The 19959-nt window shown below is 39.1% G+C and overlaps 1 protein-coding gene across 2 annotated transcripts in view; it reads right to left on the bottom strand.

Annotated features, from left to right (window-relative positions):
• FBN1 (fibrillin 1) overlaps positions 1–19959 on the bottom strand; it is a 234540-nt gene that overhangs the window by 181346 nt on the left and 33235 nt on the right. For both annotated transcript variants that reach the window (XM_047862765.1, XM_047862766.1), the window contains 2 exons: positions 12413–12508; positions 8945–9040 (listed from right to left, as the gene is read on the bottom strand). In XM_047862765.1, coding sequence (XP_047718721.1) covers positions 8945–9040; positions 12413–12508 — 192 coding nt within the window. The remainder of the gene's footprint in view (positions 1–8944; positions 9041–12412; positions 12509–19959) is intronic.

The following is a 19959-nucleotide window of genomic DNA, read 5'->3' as shown; positions in this document are numbered from 1 at the left end:
TGAAAACAAATTGTCTTTGAAGATGAAACCATCATACCAAATTAAAAAAAAATTTTTTTAACATTTATTCATTTTTGAGAGACAGAGAGAGACAGAGCATGAGTGGGGAAGGGGCAGAGAGAGGGTGACACAGAATCCAAAGCAGGCTCCAGGCTCTGAGCTGTCAGCACAGAGCCCGATGCGGGGCTTGAACTCACAAACTGCAAGATCATGACCTGAGCCTAAGTCAGTCGCTCAACCGACTGAGCCACCCAGGCGCCCCCATGATACCAAATTTTATAACAAATTTAATAGCTGCATCAAATTATTTGTTTTGATAATAGTAGAGGATGTTAAAATGGACATTTCAGTTGAAGCACCAAAACAAAATGCTATGTTCTAAGTCAAGTGTGACAGTATGATGCAGAATTGGCAAAGGAGGTAGTGACAATCTGGTCATAGGGCTCTTAACCCTCATGCCTAATAGGAACATATAAACGTCTGAGGTAGTAAGAGATGGGAAGGGGGTCCTTGAGAGAGAGCTGAACTCTCACTGGCTCTCTAGCAAACTGGTGGAGGACCACATTATGATAAATCCTAAGAGGGGCTTCAAAGAGCTAACTCAGACTACATGAGATGTATCCACTGCAGTTTGAAGGACACTATAGACTGGGAACCGTCTAATGCCTGAAAACTGGCTGGCCAGATGCTTGGACGTGGTTCAATGGAGAGGCGGCTACTGTGTTGAAGTTGGTTTGCACTCTGAAGATGTACTGTGGCAAAAATGCACAAGTGTTTTCACCAGGTAGTTGTGGACTACTGCAAGAGAAAGCTGGTGTGGAGTGGGCTTAGGTCCTTTCTCAGAGGGCTGCCTGCAGCAGCAAAGAGGCCCCAGATGGCTGGAGGTACCACTGGACATCCAGGGCTTGAGGAAGGAAACGTGAGCAACCAATAAGAATAGAGACATCTTTGTTCACATAAGGGACCGGAGAAATTCTGAAAGGGACCAGAACATTTCAACCACCAGCAGGGGGAAAATTAGCCCACGGAGCGGGCTGGGAAGGATAATAAGAGAGAAAAATTAAACTGCTTTGTGATGGCATCTCACCAGTCCTGCTAGTTCACATGTGCCTGCTGAGTGTCCAGAGGCATGATAGCATATGTTCCTTATGTGCATACAGTCACTCAACCACAAAAACCGAATGTCTATGTCAACAGATGTATTTCCTGGAAATGTTCTAGGAAAATCAAGTTTATCCAATGATCCACCAACTGCCAAATATTGCAATACCACTTTAGATGCATAGTAATATTTACGGCATTCTGCCTCTGCTATCTACACACTGGTATTTGCTTTCCATTTAGACTAAATACCAAAAGCAAGGCTCACAAGTGCCTCAATATATTTCAGTGAAAGCAGTCTATTGCATGTTACTTTTTAGACAAAAGAAAATTGTAGTTCACAGGGTTCTGCCTTCCAAGAAACTATGAGAAATGGAATTAGATTATGGCATTTATTATGGGGACTTTAGTAATAGCCACCCAAAATGTAAAATGAGTATCAGAAGTGCAGTGTTACCCATACCTTCAGAGAGACAGAACAGGGGCTACAAAGAAAAACAGGATCTAGATTTCATGAGTACATTCCTGAAAATCTCCAGGAGAAAAAGCCCAAGAAAATCACCTCTTAATTCTGTGAAGCGTTCTAGACAGTCGTTTGAGAGTAGGTCATGCTTCTATTTTCTTTTTATAAGGTGTATGTATCCACCATACACTACCTGGCTATTATGTATTTGGGTCATTATATGTTAGTCCTTTCCATTCATTACTCACACCACAGACACTGTTTCCCTGGATTTACGAAATAAAGGCTCAACTGCTTTCAGGATACTTGTTTTTCTTTTCTTTTTATTTTTTTTTTAATTATTCAATGAAATCATTTAAAAAGAGCTCTGTGAAAAACCATCATTTTTGTATCATCAGAGAATCTGATGATATGTTATGAGGAACAGAGTTTTTTAAATACCAACTGCACAGAGAATGAAGCAGAATTACAATCAACAAACCTGTCCTCTGTTCTATTTTTCCATTACTGTGCAAAAAAAAAAACCAAAACAACAACAAAAAAACAAAACAAAAACTAAGCATCTTTTCCAGCTCCATTAACACTGGAATTCCCTAAAGATGCAAGTAAGATGAACAAAGATTAGTTTACCTTCCATTGTCATGCTTCTCTGATGGACTGTGAATTATTGTCACATTTTCATTGTTATTCTACTCCTCATTTCCCCCCATTGTTCTTTCTTCTTAAAGCTGTCAGTTCAATAATGCTTTCCTCTATAATTTATCTATTAATAGCCAGCAAAATATCCAGCAGACTTTCTTGAGTTGGCAAAAATCCATATATTGTCTTTACAGTTTAGACTTGGGTAGGAATTTTAACACTGAACAAACGATTCGGGATGGAGAGGAATCCATATCCATGCCTACACTCAGATAGCACATGATGAAGATCTCCAGATTGAGTAATGATAGAAAATGTCTTATTATTTGCATTTAGGCTTCCAAAGTTTAACATTAAGGTATATGTATCTTACACTGGCTCACATAAAGTTTAACATTAAAACATTAATCCAATTCCATGTGCCTTAAGAGTCATCCAAGACAATTCTTTTCACTGCTTTTTAACCTAAGTCAATTTTTAACCCCAATCAACTAAAGGGTTTGACTACCCACTATAGTCACTAGAATTGACCCCATTTTAGGCTGTTTCTAAAAATTCAAATGCCTCCCAGAAAGGGGGGCAAAATGTTCACACACTCATTTGAATGTATTTCTGACTCTTAAAAGATAATTCCAAGGGCACCTGAGTGGCTTGGTTGATTAAGCATTCAACTTTGGCTCAGGTCATGATCTCCCAGTCGATGGGTTCAAGCCCAGCGTTGGGCACTATGTTGACATCTCAGAGCCTGGAGCCTACTTCAGATTCTGTGTCTCCCCTTCTCTCTGTACCCCCCTACTTGTACTTTCTCTCTCTCTCTCTCTCAAAAAGAAACAAACATTTAAAAAAATTGAAGATAATTCAAAAGAGAGTTTCCAAATATGGTTTGAAGAATTGTAATATCATAGGAAAACTATATACCTTCCATGGTAACTACACTAAACAGTACTCATTTCGTATGTCTACATTTCAGAATGTTGGTTCAGTTCTTTGGAGTCAATTTACATATACTACAAACAGACAAGAATCACCTTCTAAGAGTGGGTTGTTATGTTTAAAATATCAAAATCAAGCAAACAGAAATATCCTAAGTCCCTACAGTAGAAACATGCAAGCAATACTCAACACTCCTTTCCCTTGGCTCTTAAAATTATTTAAAAGCAACTTAGCTCAACTCTACCAGGGAGGGAAACTACTTACCTAGCCAAATTTCTTAAAGTGCTTTTTTTTTTTAAATCTATTACTTCTACACTAAAACTCCTAGTTCTGGATTTCTTCTTACAATTCCTCAGTAAATTCTCTATGGTTACTATTTATCTCTTCCAGTGAAACCCAAATATAGCCCAGTGGTTGTGTGCAAAGGCTACCTAGTTTCATTTTTTGATTGCACCCCTTATAAGCTGTCTGATCTTGAACAAACTCTTTGACCTCTCTCTGCCTCTGTTCACTCGTCTGTAAAGTGGGTCATTGTAGGACTTTCCTAATAAGGTTGTTGCAAATTGCCCACTTACAGTGTTCAGCACACTGCCTGGCACATTCTACATCACTACACGTCACCCATTGCTACATCAGAGGGCCTCTTTGTGACTCTCATTCTTTCTTGACCCTTTGAAGAGTCTAACAATTGTCAAGCTATTTCTTGAACTTGATTTTAGTTTCTTTGGCTCAGGGTTCTCCTGGTTCTCTTCCTTCTCCTCAGTACCTCAGGTTTTCTCAGTACCTATCTTTTGTTCTCTTCTTCCCTAAGCCTATTCATCATTACCACGTCCCCATCTACAAATTCAGCTCTGTCCCTATCATTCTTCTCTCATTATCATTACCTCGAGAAGTCTTATCCACTCACATGATTCACTGTGTTTAATATAAAAGCATTTAACAAGATTTTAAGTAGTCAGCATTCTAGTGCAAGATGGCAAGAGAAAATGTGATTCCACATAGTCTTGTTGGCAGTAACTGTGGCAACACACAACTAGCTTGTTTTGTCACTGCCAAAATAGGTACCAATCTCATTTCAATCATCTACGAAATGCTAACATACTGTACCACTGAGGGTAGGCAAGAAGATAAAGTTGACTAAGTTGCTCAATGCCCAAGTTTACTAAGACAGAAGGCAAAAATGAAGGGGAGTGGGGGCCGGAAGTTATCCAGAAAACCATAAGTGTAAACTTATAGGGAAAAAAAAGTAAAAGAAAGAACAATAAAAGAAACTTTTGGTACAAAAGAAAACACCAAGAGATGCAATCTTATGTAGAATGTAGTAGGAGGTGGCAAACTTAAGTGCCCCCAGGAGCTAAAAAGCAAACTGAATGAATGAAGTGAGCACGATGCATTACAATAGGAAGTGGAAAGACTGTGGCAAACTGGAAAATGTAACCACAGGTATTCACATTCAGTTTTTAAGAAGTAAACATTGCAGGCCAAACAAGTCACAGGTCTTTACTTTCCCTTCTCTTAGTACAGAGAGACAGGCAACAGGATCATTGCTACCTGTGTGATGAAACTAACTAGCTAAGAAATTTAAAAAAAGCAGCACTATTTTACTGGCTAAAAGCTACAAGTGGGACAAATTTGCTTCATATTATGATGGCATTTGTTAAACGAATGTTATGATTTGCAATTCAAGCATGGATCCACTGCTTGTGATGGAGACACCATCACAAATCCAAACACTACATTCATGGATTATTAAGATTCACTTTTTGGCTCAAAGTGGTCCAGATCCTGCCAGTGTCCAGATCCTACCCCAAAGGGTATTCTATACTTGTATTGGCTCTCTGAGGTAGTTACAGATGTAGAGAAGTTCCAATATCTGCCAGGGACAAAGCTACTTATTCTGAGAAGTACTTGCAACTGACATTTGACATGGTCCTTTCCGTGTACAGTATATCATGAGAGGGAATTGTTTATTTGGCTTATTGCCACCTGGTTTTAATCAAAATATACCTTCTTTTCTGCATCCTTGCCAACTGAAAAATGACAGTCTTGTGTCCCTGAAAGATCATACTTCTGAAAGGCGGGGCCAAATTCAGTTAGCCCTCAACACTGTAAACTCTGGTTAAAATGATACCAGTGCAAAATATCCAGGACCATCCACAAGTAGGTAAACATCAATTATACTTCTAGGAGACATTTGTTCATATCTGATATGTTCATATCTCCAGATTTCCTGGTGCTTTAAAATAAGTCTAGTTCAACATTTAATGGCCATGCACTATGCATTAGGCATTGAGCTTGGTATGCAAATTAAAAAGTTGATGAAACCATAGCTGTTGCTGAAGAGTTTATACCCTACTTGGGGAGAGAGACATGGAAACCCACTGTTTCCATATAATGTGTGCTATCAAAACAGGCGTGGAGAGTGTGCTAAGGGAGAGTACAGAAGGACCACTTGGCTTAGCCTCCTGGAAGGGAGAAAGGAGATTAGTAAAGACTTCCTGGAAGTTATTTTTAAAAATAAAAATCCATATCCCAATTAAAGCATAATGCAACTAGCCAAGGTAATTGAACAACTTAATAAATCAGCCTAGGTAATAAACAACTTAATCAGTATACTAACCCAGCATCAGAAGTCACACTGAACACTTCCCCATGCTTCAGGATGGATTTATCCTAACTCAGTCCTATATTTTCGTTAATCATTGTTGAAATCACGACCATACATTTGAGGATAAAAGGATATATTGCCCCTAATTCTTTAAAGAGGTAAGCAGATGTCTTCCATAAGAGCAGAAACAGGGAAGACTCTACAAGTAGAAATATAATTCCGGAATCAAAAAGATTCCCCTCTCCCACGTGCTCAGGGAAATTACACTCATGTTTCCCTTCTCCCATTGAAGGTCAGGACTGTATTCATGGGTACAAAAGGCAAAGGGTAACAATTAAAGAGAGTCTGTTTCCTCTGTAACCTCCACTACTGCACATGCCTGAAAATCTGCCATTTAAGGATTAGTTTTATGTAGATAATCACCACTGTGAAGACTCGATGGGACCAAAATATATTTACATCTTAGTACAAATTTCAGGATAGCCTTATTGCGAAAGGAACAGTTAAAGAAACTCCAGACTTGGAGAAATCCTTGAGTAATATGGCAGTTTCGGTTAGAATAGTAACTCAACACATTCACTTCATTTCTTAATGTTGGTAAAATGTGAAGTCTTTGCAGTTTTCCAAAGAAGACATCCAGATGGCCAACAGACACATGAAAAGATGCTCCACATCACTCATCGTCAGGGAAATACAAATCAAAGCCACATTGAGATGCCATCCCACACCTGCCAGAATGGCTAATACAACGAACAGCAAGTGTTGAGGAGGATGCAAAGAAAGGGGAAACCTCTTGCACTGTTGGTGGGAATGTAAACTGGTGCAGCCACTCTGGAGAACAGTATAGAGGTTCCTCAAAAAATTGAAAATAGAACTATCGTGTGACCCAGCAATAGCACTACTGTGAATTTATCCAGAGGATAGAGGAGTGCTGATTCATAGGGGCACATGTACCCCAATGTTTATAGCAGCACTTTCAATAATAGCCCAATTATGGAAAGAGCCTAAATGTTCATCAACTGATGAATGGATAAAGAAGTTGTGGTTTATATATACTATGGAATACTACTTGGCAATGAGAAAGAATGAAATATGGCCTTTTGCAGCAACGTGGATGGAACTGGAGAGTGTTATACTAAGTGAAATAAGCCATACAGAGAAAGACAGATATCATGTTTTCACTCATATATGGAACTCGAGAAACTTAACAGAAGACCATGGGAGAAGGGAAGGGAGGAAAAAAAGTTACAGAGAGGGAGGGAGGCAAACCATAAGAGACTGTTAAATACAGAGAATAAACTGAGGGTTGAGGGGGCGGGGGGAGGGGTGCAGGGGAGAAGGGAAAATGGGTGATGGGCATTGAGGAGGGCACTTGTTGGGATGAGCATTGGGTGTTGTATGTAAGCTATGAATCACGAGAACCTACCCCCAAAACCAAGAGCACACTGTATACACTGTATGTTAGCCAACTTGAAAATAAATTATATTTTTAAAAAATAATAAAAATAAAATAAAAAAATTTTAAAAAGGTGAAGTCTTTGAAGAAATAACTGTGGAATGGTTAAATATCATGCCCCCTTTATTTTAGACAGTTTTATCATCAATGCCTGCACTCTGGGTATCAATATTTTTTGCAGCAAATTATTAATCACGCTCTTAGAGGTAAAATGTCCTTTAACTTCCTATTTGTGATTTTTCTAAAACAAATTAAATACTAAATATTAAATATTAAGTACTATCATCTGAGGAATTATTTTCACGTACCACTTTCCATGTTACACACTAACAATTTTAACCTCAACAATTTAAACTCCACATCATCTTCCATAAGGCCATGGAATGATACTACCTAATTGAAAGGGGTGTCTTTGTTATTCTGAATACTGAATATCTCCAAGTCAATAAAAATACTTCAAGTTGTGAAGATAAGCGGTTTTAAAAGGGGCCTCCAAATTATGCCAAATGCAATGTAAAGGCCAAGAGTTCACAGTGCATTACTCATCAATACCATGTCGTGGTACTGAACTAAGATACAATATAATTTATCCAGTAATAATAGTAATTGACCTAGAGTTACTTGCTAAAATAGGTATTGTTGCTTTATCAGCAAATAACTGAATTTAGGTGAACTTGCTAAAATAGAAACAGAAAATAATTTCTCACATATCAATCTCTGCTCTTTGTTCTTATACACTATATATTCAACGTCTGCTACTGAATCTTTACTTTCCAACACAGAATAAAAAAATCTTTATACAACTTTGGATAAAAGTGATGATTGCTGTTTAAAAAGTTCATTAGTATTTTAAATGAGTATTTTCATGAATATTTTTTGCAACGCTGTATGAAATAAACCTCCCAAACCTTCACCACAAAACTAGGAACGATGAGAAAATGGCTATGAATGTAGAGGCAAGACAATCAAAGCCAAAGTTCAGGGGGCTGGGGGAAAAAATCAAGAATATTACACATCTAAATATATCTCGATATTAAATTTGCATTTATAGGTAGGCAAATCAAGCAGGACACTTCTTTTAATTAGGAGCAGCAGTAAGCATAACACTTAAACAGAAAACCCACATTCAGATTAAAGCATATCATTACATGTGTGAATGTAGGCACGTCCTTGACCTTCCTGTGCCTTGGTGTTTCCCTGTGAAAAGTGAGGAGTGTTATACACACATCAGTGAGCTGTACTGAGTATGGATATACCACGATATGTGAAAGCCCAGTTCCTCAGCAATAGTTGTTTCTAGTCAATTTTGGATGCTATGCTATGTGCCACTACAGTCCCCAGTAGGTTCTCACAGATCTTTAAGAGTATTTTTCCTCATTCTAAATTTTTTCCTTTCCATACAGATGTTTTATGTGGAATTGCTTCTCTAATTTACTAGGATAACAAGGAGCTCAATGCTAATTCTTATGGAAAATTCTCCCCTTTTTACCTTGACGCCAACTGGTACTTATGCATATGCTCACTAGTGAGTCCTGCAGGCCACTGACAAGATTAGTGAATGACATGCATAGAATTAGAGCCACTGCCTTGTCATCATAGGGACCTTCCCAGTGACAGTTCAGAAAACCCCTTAGAGTTCAGCAAAATTCATGAAGCAGCTATATAAAGCCAATGTGTGCTTGAAGTCAATAACAGTGTTAGCTACCAGAACAGATTTATACAAATTTGTTGAAAAAAAAAATACCTCTTTCACACTGGGGTCCAGTAAAGCCGTAAGTGCAGGCACATCGATTTGGGGCCACACACCTGCCTCCATTGAGACAGCCACTTTCACAGACAGCTGTAAGATAAGGAGAGAGAAGCTGAGAGCGTTACCTGAAAGTAGGTGCTAGTCAAGTAATAACATCCCCTGAAAGGACAATAATAAAAACAAAAAAAGACAAAAAACAAAACCTAAATAATCATCCTGGGATTCATCTTAAACAGTTACTCTACGGTTCCAACTCTGTATGTGTTTCTCAGTTATCTCAGGCTAAACTGCCAGGAATAGGTGGGTTTGTACCTGTGTTAATGCTGATGGTTTCGTTCTGGGAAGTATCTGAGCAATGCTTTCGGTTCTGCCTCTAAAATGGTGGTTTACAAGAGATGTTTCTGGATGAGAACTGCATTGTAGCAAGCTGACTCTTTTGCTTAGGATTTTGTGCTTAATTTCCAAAGGGTACCCATAGGGAAAACACTGGGCTCTGTCACCATTACAGAAATGCAACATGTTCAATCACAACTGCGCTCAACAAAACGTTAATTCTGACCATATTTATCCACCATAATGAAGACCCAATGAATGACTGTTATAACGGAGTCCATTGATGAGATAAGTCCAGTGACACTGGAGGGAGGGACATTTTACTTGCCAGAAAAGGCATTAAAGTAAGAACTGAAAGCTCGTGCCCTGAACAACGTTTCTCTGTACAGTATCTTGCAACTCTTTCACGCATGGCCTCTTTCTAGGCATCTTTATCCACAGGTGGTAGGCTCTTCTGAGCCAAATTGGCCAGTACCACCCACTCTTCAAAGCCCAGCTCAAATCTCATTCCTCCATGAGGCTTCCCTAAATACCTCCTTTCGAATTAATTCCTCCTTCATATATTTCCTGCACAATATGTCTATATCCTTGTGGAAGTCATCAAGTTGAGCCACTCAGATCTCCCTCCAAGAAATCCTACTGTACGTTGCTTAACTAGCTGACCGCCTCCAGCTGACCCACTTCAGATCTGCTTCATGTTCACATAAGGGACACATATATCCTGGCTGCTATCACCCAATGACCAAACTCAGTGGGGTACCAAAGACAGGGCATTTCTGCCCATCATGGAACTCTCTTGATGGGCAATCTTTGCTTTGGACTCCCATCAGCCTGACCCAGGCTTCCTGGAGCTGCATTATAGTCTGAGGCACTTTCTACACAATCCCACTCCCCTTGTACAGGGGTCATACCTGCATCATGGTCTGAAGGCCTTCTCCTCCTACTCTAGCTTTCTCCCCCTCTTTATTCTTTACAGCCCTTTTCCACAATAACTCCCTTGTCTATCCAATTCTGTCCTGGCATCCACTTGAGATCAGAGGACATGAACTGACACAACCCCTTATGGCCAAAATTATGGCAAGAGTTCATTTCCCATCATAAAGTTAGATTTGGCTCTTAATTTACAATCAGGGCAGAAAGAAAAGATTTTAAGCAGAAAAGAATTTGGGGATGGCCTCAGCCAACCATCTCACTTTACAGATTAGGTAAGTGAGGTCTAGGAAAGGTTTTCTAATTCTGCACGTGTTCCCTGAGAGCCTGTTGTGTGCTAGACTTTGGTGCTCATGAGGCAGTTTAGTCCAAAGGCAGCAGGAAGACTCAGCAGGTCTTCGTGATTCCCTTTCCAAAACTGCCTTCGACGGCTCCCCCATCACGCCATCTCTCTAGCCACAGCCTTGGTACTAATCTTCCCGCTTCTGGTTTCTTCCCCCAGCAGTTAATCTCTACACTGTGGCCACAGTGACCTTTCTCATTGTAAACCACTTACGTGATATATATGAGGCCAGCATTTCATAGCATTAAATGCATGGGCCATGAAGTCAGACTGCTTGGGTTCAAGTCCCAATTCTGCCACTTCCTCCTCATATAACTTTAAACAAGTTACTGGTGTCCCTGTGCCCCAGTTTCCTCATCTTTTAGAGGTAACAGAGGCCTCTAACTCAGGAGGCCACTGCTTTATCCAATGAGTTAATACATGCGAAGAGTTTGAAAAATTGCCTAGCACATAGTAAACACAGAGCAAATAATCCAACAGATGAATGTTCTTGGTTGTTGCTATCTCACTCTTCTCCCCTGGTTCTATTTTGGATGAAGATATGGTATGCGTAAAAGCGCTCAAACCCTGGCTCATGACTTCCATTTTATCTCCCTTCCCATCACCTCCGTCAGCACTTAAGCTGTAGCAAGACCAAAACACGTGCTGTGTCTGACATCTCACGCTATGTCACATTCTCAGGCTTTGGCCCATGCTGTGCCAGCTGCATAGAAGGCCCATCTCCTGTTATCTGACAAGAGAACTCCACCCCATCCCTTGAGACTCATCACAAGGGTTTCCCCACACTGGGGAAGCCATCCTGTGTTTCCTCTCTCCATGCTACTGCTGTGGACTACACAAAACTCAATCATTATTCTTACCACACTGTGGTGCATAGATAGTCACAATGTTGCTTTATTTATAATAACATTATTCATCATAGCAAGTATGTATACAATGGCAAAACTGGAAACAATATGAATAAATGCTCATCATTAAATATTCATTAAATAAATAGTAAATGTCTATATAATGAGGTATTTTGCAACCATTAAAACATTTAAAAATGTTTAATAACATGGAACATACTTCTAATAAAATACTAAGTAAAAAAGTAGTCTGAAAATTATGCATACAATAGATCTCATGTACCAAATATGCATTAAAAGACTAAAAGGTAATATCTGGAATGATGAGATTACGGAGAATTTTATTATTTTGTATTTTTGAGCTTTTCCAAATTCTCTGCAGGGTACATATATTCATCTCAGTGTAATAAAAAATAAGCTTTCTTAAAAGGAATTTTTATCTTCCACAAAGTACAAGGACTGATTGACTGTAGACACACACAACAGTGTTCATGAATGAATCAACAAGCTGAACATCATGTGCTAAGTATTATAGTAGCAGAATCTACACTGGGAAACTAGAGATGCAGATACCATTAATCAAGAGAAAGGACATGTTCTGGGGAGAAAGATGAGGTTGAGTTTTGAAATACTCTTAAGATGCTTCTTGAAAATCGAGGTGGAAATGTTCAGTGATCAAACAGAAGATATACATCTGGAACAAACAAGAATTCTGCACCTTGGGTGCTGATTATACATTAAAGGGATGAGGTAAGTGGGACGCTGAAGGTAAATGAGAAGAAATGGAGTCAAACCAGCATTCCCAAAATTCCAATCAGAATTTTGGTGCAAAGTGCATTAGGTAAGTGATCTGATCATATCTAAGACTCACTGGACATCTATAAAAGTGCCACATCCCAGGTAATCCACATCGATTAGCACTTATCCCTGTATTCTTTTTATCTACATATCTGTCTACACATTTGTCTACACAGTTTAGCATCTAGAATACTTATAAGGTTTACTTACGTTGTCCGCAGTGAGTCCCTATGTATCCTTTCTGGCACAGACAGTGATCATCGCTACAGCTACCTCCATTCATACAGCGAATATTACAGTGTTGGACTTGAAAAGGAAAAGAAAAAAGAATGATTTACTTTTTGCAGTTTAAGTACATATATTGCAACACTTCACAGGAATTGAATTGTAGTCATTTGGAGAGAAAATAAAATGGTTTATCAAGATTCACATATTTGTGCAGAAATAACCTAATTGACAACATTAAGCGTGCTATTTTGTGTGTGTATAAAATCAGTTACAATGCAATTGTTTCTTTGATATTTAATTTAATAATGCTAAATGACTCCCCTAATTTAGCAGGACTTCTCACCCAGTGTCATTTCTGTAATTTCTATCAACAAGAAAATAGTGCCTTGAGTAACTGTAGGAGACAAGATTACAGTGATTACAAAGGTGATAATTTTCCTGTTCAAAGATTTAGAGTCCCACTGTAGGTGGCCAGGAAAATTGTCTGAATGACAAATTCCAAGGAATCTTGTTAAAAGAAATTTTGAAGAAAAAAATACATACAACAGCATTTAATAACAAGGCTTCCTGATAATGGAGGCTGGCCTTGGCTCAGAAAGAACTGCTTGTTTAAACTGTAACTTTAAACTAAATAAGACCCACAATGTCTGAAATCCACTCTTCCTCACATTATCACCTACAGAAGTATGACTTCAGGGTTCAGGGCAGAAGGACCATGGGTAGCAGCCTTGGATGTGAGAAGAAACACTAGAAGAAACTGAAGCGAAAGACACGTGTGAGGGAAAATGACAGTGTGGTGAGTGCTCTCCTCTCACTAGTGTTTAGGCTGACTCCAGTTAGTCCTCTGCAAACAGTATCTACTCTACTTGGAGAAGACTAAAGGCTTGACTGAATGCGTCATTAATCCTTGTTGACAAATCCCTATACAAGGAGGCCAGGATTGGGGACTGGAACTTCGGCTTACTCCACCTTGCCCTCCAAGCTGTGGGAGAAAATTCCCACAGAAAAAGGCTCCATAATTTTACGTAGGGAGGAGAGAACCCATCCTTCCATCAAAGAGCAGAAACCAGATGCTCAGCCTTGCTCTTATGCTCAGTTTTCCTGGGGCATAGGGGCCAAATCTGCTATGAGTAGCGAGAAGACGCCTCCCAGCAGCCAGCTTCCTTGGTAGCCCTGGTTAGGATTCTCATTGCTGTATCCAAGAGTGGCTATGGACTTCAGGGGAAAGGGCCATTTTCATAAGTAGCTGCACAAATCTCAGCATGACAATGGGGAAAAAGATGTCAGAACTGAATACTTACCGTGCCCTCACAGAGGACCAAAGAGTTAATGAAGTCAAGTTGAAAGTGATACACCTTCTCAAGAACATGTCACACACTTAACTGAAGCACCATCAAAGGTTCCCTATGTCTAGTGTGCTAAGAACTTCCTCAGTCTCTCAGCATTCAAGGTCCTCTTCAGCATAGCCATGGGACTTCTAGGGCTTCTCTGAATACTCTTAGCATGTCCTATGACTCAGACCCTGATCCACTTATCATTCATTCATTCACTCAAATATTTCTCAGTGCATTCTATATGCCATACAAAATGTCAAACGCATTGTTCTAGTCTCTTGGTGGAATATCCTCCTTAACCTGTCTCGTTGTCTCTTTGCCCCATCCTTAATCCCCAACATACAACTCACACAGCTCTTACCAAATACTGAAACCCTACATATGTCTAAGACCCACTGGAAATGTATCTTCTTTTCTTTGATCTTTTCTGATTTTCTGTTCTCTCCTCCTTCTCCCACTTGATATGAGCCCTTTTTCTCTGACTCCAGAGTACTTTATGCTTCTCTTCTGAAATGTATATTATATAACCTAATCTATTTAAAAATTGTTTTCTCCTATCCCCAACCCATTTGTCTAAAAGCTTCTTTAGAGTGGGAAATACCATGATTATTAATTATACCATTTATATGCCTAGAGTAGTATCTTGCTTACTCGTAAGTGTGATATAAAACTTTACAAAGGTAATTTTCATTTACTTAACTCATACCACCTGATAATGACATTAAAAACTATTCCTAAAAACTAAGACTGAGAAATTGTCCATTATGTCCCAAGCTATTGTACAGCCCTAAGGTAGGTTGCTATTAAAAATACTTTATCTTCATTAACCCATGTATAAAAGCAGAAATAACTCCTGTGTTGGGGCATTGTTATAGAAGTCAAGCAACCCAGGAAACTGATTAAAACAGTTATTTTAGGCTTCTATGATTCTATTAAAATGTCTCAGGCAAAATGCTTTTGAATTAAAGAACTATCTACAAATATACAGAAGGAAAGATTTGGTGAAAATTTGGATAACATTCTAAGTAGGTCAGGAAAAGGTGTATAGTTGCTTTAAAAATTGAAGTTAAACTTAGTTTCATCCTATCTTAGAAAAACAGTGAGGATTGGGAAAAGCACAGGAAATGATGTCATTTGTCAAGCAGCATAGGAACTCAACCCACAAACTGATTTCAATTAAAGTGGTTCATGCCAAGAGCTAATTTCCATTCCCACATGAGCAACAAAGCCATTTAGCTACTTTGAGATAAAAAGCTAAAGTAGTTCAAATAGTGACTTTACATTATTCAAATTGAAAAATAGAATGAATTCTTTCAGGAAAAACGATAAGTTTACAGTTAAATGCAATGTAATAAAAATCTCCCTGATAGGCTTTTATATTTTTTCTACTGTCTTTCAGGTCAACCTTTTCCAACATAAAATATTATGTCTCCTTTAAAAAATAAAACCCCTTGGCCAGACTTGTGACATAGTAAGGCATAGTTAGTCCAGTGGTCCCAATAAACCAAGGAACTATGAATCTTTGGGCAGGGGGAACAAGCTTATGAAAAGATAATTGGATCTTCACCATCTGCTTTGCCACAAACATGTTTACCAAAGGAATTTCAGATTCTTTGTGAGTCTTAGATCTTCAGGGGAAAAGCATATTTCTTTAAAAGTGAGAGCAATCATTCAGGATTTCTGTGGGGAAGTAAAGGATCTAGATACTCAGTTTCCCTACAGCAGGAACAATTTAGGGAGTATATATACACGAATTAATTTTATTTTTTATTGCCACTGATGCATGTTCTAAGTTTATACCGGTTTGAACAAGCATCCCATATGTCTGGCAATTATGACACCAAGTTTTATATCTCTAGAAAAAGCCAGGGTTCCACATAAATCCACAAGGATGTTTTCAAATATTACATGCTTTAAATACCTCAAGTCAGAATATATTCCTACACTCAATCTGTATGAAGATTTTACCAGAAACTGAAAATACTACGGAGTTCAAGTGTCAGTGTCCAAGCTGCCATATGCAGTTAACCCTCAGAGCCGTAAGAGGCAATGAGGACTTCCCATTGAAAATGAGCAGACAAGGGGCACCTGGGTAGCTCAGGTGATTAAGGGTCCGACTCTTGATTTTGGGTCAGGTCACAGTCTCATGGTTCCTGAAACTGAGCCTCACATCGGGCTCTGTGCTGACAGTGTGGAACCGGCTTGGGATTCTCTCTCTCCCTCTCTCTCGCCACTTGTGCTCACTCTCAGGTGTGTGCTCTCTCTAAAAATAAGTAAACAGACTCTTTTAAAAAAGAGAAAATGAGCAGACTGCCTCAAAGAGTTTCAGTTAAGGCTCAACATCCTAGAGCTAACAGAAAATGTTGACATTTACCTGCAGCTATATAGTATCCTAAATAAATTTTATGTTTTTTCCAGATTCAATCATTTTGGTCATTCAATAAGTACTTGATGAATGCCTTCTACCTGCCAGGCATCAAGAAGAATTGAAGAAACTCCTTTTAGGTGATAGCCCAGTACAAATCAGTTCATGAAATAACCAACCAGAAGAGAACAATTTGAGCATGCTATGGGAATGACAGATGCAGGACTGAGGTGACCATTTTCTTTGGGATGCATTAGGTTGGGAATGAAGCTACAGGCCTGCCATCGGCAGGTACAGAGGCAGAAAGAACACGGAGAGCAATCTGCAAATAAGCATCTATATGGCAGGTATGTGACTTTAATTTAGGTACTAGGAAAAGCACAGGCAGACAAATTAGAGAGCAAGACTAACTCCTGGACTTTCCACCTGAGACAGGTCCACAGGGGCAGCCAGAATCAAGGCAGGACAAAAATAATTTTCATTCAGAGAGATATCAGTATTGACATTTTTCCTTAAGTGCATAAATGTCCTGTGGTACCTAAAGACATACCACTCAGAAGAGCAACTTCACTAAGGTATCTAAAACAAGAGCGAAAACAAAACAAAACAAAACAAAACAACCCTAGAAGAGCTGGGAAAAGTTCAGAGAAAGACAGGTTAAATAATAGTAGTGATAAAGACTACTAGAAAGACAGACTAGAAAGCAAAGGACTCAACTGTTTCTAAAGTCTGAGCATGTTTCACACACTCCTCTCCTCCCTGTTCGTGTAAATTCCTCACTTCCCTGAAAAACCTTTCCAAGGGTCACTTCTAGATTAGCTATAGCACTACCTTCCTATCCTGAGTGTCCTCACACTTTTCAGCACATGGTTGGCTCATATCTGCTCAAACTTGCTAACACACTGCTATAGAATTGTTTCCCTGGCTTTCTTCTACCCTTAGAGCTTGGATTTCTGTTGGGAACACAAGCACCCCTAAATTGAAGTAAATTGAAAATGATAAAAAAATTTTCAAGGTATAAGGGGTTCCACATAAGAAAGATATCAATACTCTCCAAACTGAATTCTAGGCTTACTATAATTTTTATCAAAATCCTAGAAAGATTTTTTTTGTAGGTATAGACAAGATTAACCTAAAATTTATATGGAAAGGCAAAGGAATTAGAATAGCTAAAATGATTTTGAGAAAGAAAAATAAAGTGAAAGGAATTAGTCTACTCCATTTTCAAGACTTTTCACATAGCTGCAGTAATCAAGACTGTATGGTATTGGAGAAGGGATAGATATATGGATAAATAGAATAAAACAAAGACCCAGATATAGACCTACACAAATATGATTTTTGACAAAGGTGCAAAAGTAATTAAATGGGTGAAGGATAGTCTTTTCAAAAACAGATGGCACTGGAGCAACTGGACATCTATAGGTATTGAAGGAACCTAGACTTCAACTTCACTCCCCATTAGAAAAGTATCTCGGGGAGCTTGGGTGGCTCGGTCAGTTAGGCGCCCGACTCTTGATCTCAGCTCAGGTCTTGATTTCATGGTTGGGAGTTCAGGCCCCGCACTGGGCTCCATACTGGACTAGAAAAGGGCAACATGAGGCATCCTTGCACTAATAGATCTCTTCCGTGTCTTGACTGTATCAATGACAGTATCCTGGCCGTGATATCGTATTATAGTTTCACAGGATGTTAACATTGGAAAGACTGGATTAAGGGTACCCAGGATATCTCCATATTATTTCTTATAACTGAGTATGAATCTATACCTCAAAAAAGGAGTTTAGTTTTTAAAATCCTTTTTAAAAGCATAAACAATAAAACAGGATGAGTATAAAAGTGATCTCCAAATTCTTAAATATAAAATTCAGGTAACAACTTTTATAATAATATATGTTATTGAAGAAGATAATAATCTATTTTATATTATTCATATTTTTAAGTTTTTTTTATTTTTTAAAATAATCTCTACACCCCATGTAGGGCTCAAACTCACAAACCTGAGATCAAGAGACACATGTGCTACAAACTGAGCCAGCCAGGTGTCCCTATATTGTGTATACATTTAAAGAAGACCTTGAGGGGCGCCTGGGTGGCTCAGTCAGTTAAGCATCTGACCCTTGATTTTGGCTCAGGTCATGATCTCATGATCTCAAAAGATCGAACCCCACGTGGGGCTCCCACACTGAACGTGGAGCCTGCTTAGGATTTCTGTCTTTCTCTCTCTCTGCCCCTCTTCCCCTTGTGCTCTCGCTCTCTCACTCTCCTAAAAATAAGTAAGCATTAAAAAGAAAAAGAAGAGCTTGAATAAATTCATGCATCAGTCCACCATGACCTAATTATGAGAATTAGGATAGCTCAGTGTCCATCGTCAGCCTCAGAAACTGATGGAGTCAAGAACAGTACCAATAGAACTGGAATTAAAGTCCAGAAAACCCATTTTTTCTGACTCTGGCTGGCCCATCTTCTCTTTTTCCCTGGTGCCCTATGGCCAATGGCAAAAGTTCCAATAGATTAAGGAAAGCCCTGTCTTCCTAGTGCCCAAAGGAATTTCTGGCTGGCAGTTTGGACCTTCTGGAAATGCAGTCTCTCCTTCAGGCCACTAAGAGATCATTTCCTATTCTCAGAGTCCCAGCACACTCAAGTAGAAAACAACCTGAAAGAACAACACTCCTTTCATTTTCAAATGAGAAAATTAAAGCCTCAGTGCCCCACAACTTTCCCAGCCTCCTTGACCCACATCACATAACAAGTGTAAAATTTCTCACAGGAAATATTGGTGAAATAAATGGTCTAAGTTTGCCCCTTTGGGAATACAAACATTTCTCTCTGTCGAGTTATCCTTCTACTAGTAGGAAAGTTAGTAAAGTGATTTCTCCACATTTATTGTCAAACACACTGTGGCCAAGAAGTTCTATAGGATAGCACAGATATTCCCTAGAATATCACTTCAAAAGATCAGAAATGAATTCTGAGTATCTCAGTTACCCTTCATTTAAAACATTCTGCCATGTTTAATTTTGCAAGATATTTAGACAATATTAGCATAGGTAGAGTCCAAGCCAATGATTTAAAGCTCCAAATATCTTGATGAAACCAGACTGTCCTCCTCATACCACTCTGATCCGCAATCTACTCAGGGATTTTGTGCAATGTGCAGGTACCATAGGTGGACCTAAACTTCTTCAAAGAGTACTACCCACAAGTCTTGGACTCCAGTCTCTCACCTAAATCTGGCCCACAGGACCTATCGCTATACTTCTCCTATCTTGAGGCTAGCTTGAAATCTACTACGACCAACTTGTCAACATCCTATCTCTGTATCTCATGATTTTTATTTGACAGAGAAATTATTAGCAGCTCACACGATCATGCTGAAGACCTTTCCAACTGGATACCTAGTTTTGTCATCCAGCTATATTTTCTCTCTGCCAGAGAGGTAGACTGTTGGTGGTTGTTCCACGGCCCATCTGAGCAACTGGGTCTGTTCCCAACTTGATATCTAGACTCCTTCCTCATCCCTTAGGCAATTCTCTGTGGCAGCCTGATAGAGATCAGGATGTCCAACATGTTCCTGTAAATGCCACCAGTTGACTTGTCTACCTCTCTGTATTTCCTTCAGCTCAGGCGCCCTTGATTTGTAGAATGAATTTGCTATTGCTTGGAAGATGAACATTCAAAACTAACCTGAGATCAAATAAGAATATGCTGTTCTCAATGCAATAAGCAAATAACTCCCAGACCATGGGAAGTTTCTATCCCAATCTGCAACTGGCTATCTTTAGTAGTAGGCTGTCTTTGTTTATGCTCCACCAGAAGCAAATTCTAAA

This window comes from Prionailurus viverrinus, chromosome B3, assembly GCF_022837055.1.
Source record: "Prionailurus viverrinus isolate Anna chromosome B3, UM_Priviv_1.0, whole genome shotgun sequence".
Classification (NCBI taxonomy): domain Eukaryota; kingdom Metazoa; phylum Chordata; class Mammalia; order Carnivora; family Felidae; genus Prionailurus; species Prionailurus viverrinus.
The sequence above is the reverse complement of the archived record's forward strand: the minus strand, read 5'-3'. Positions and strand labels throughout refer to the sequence as shown.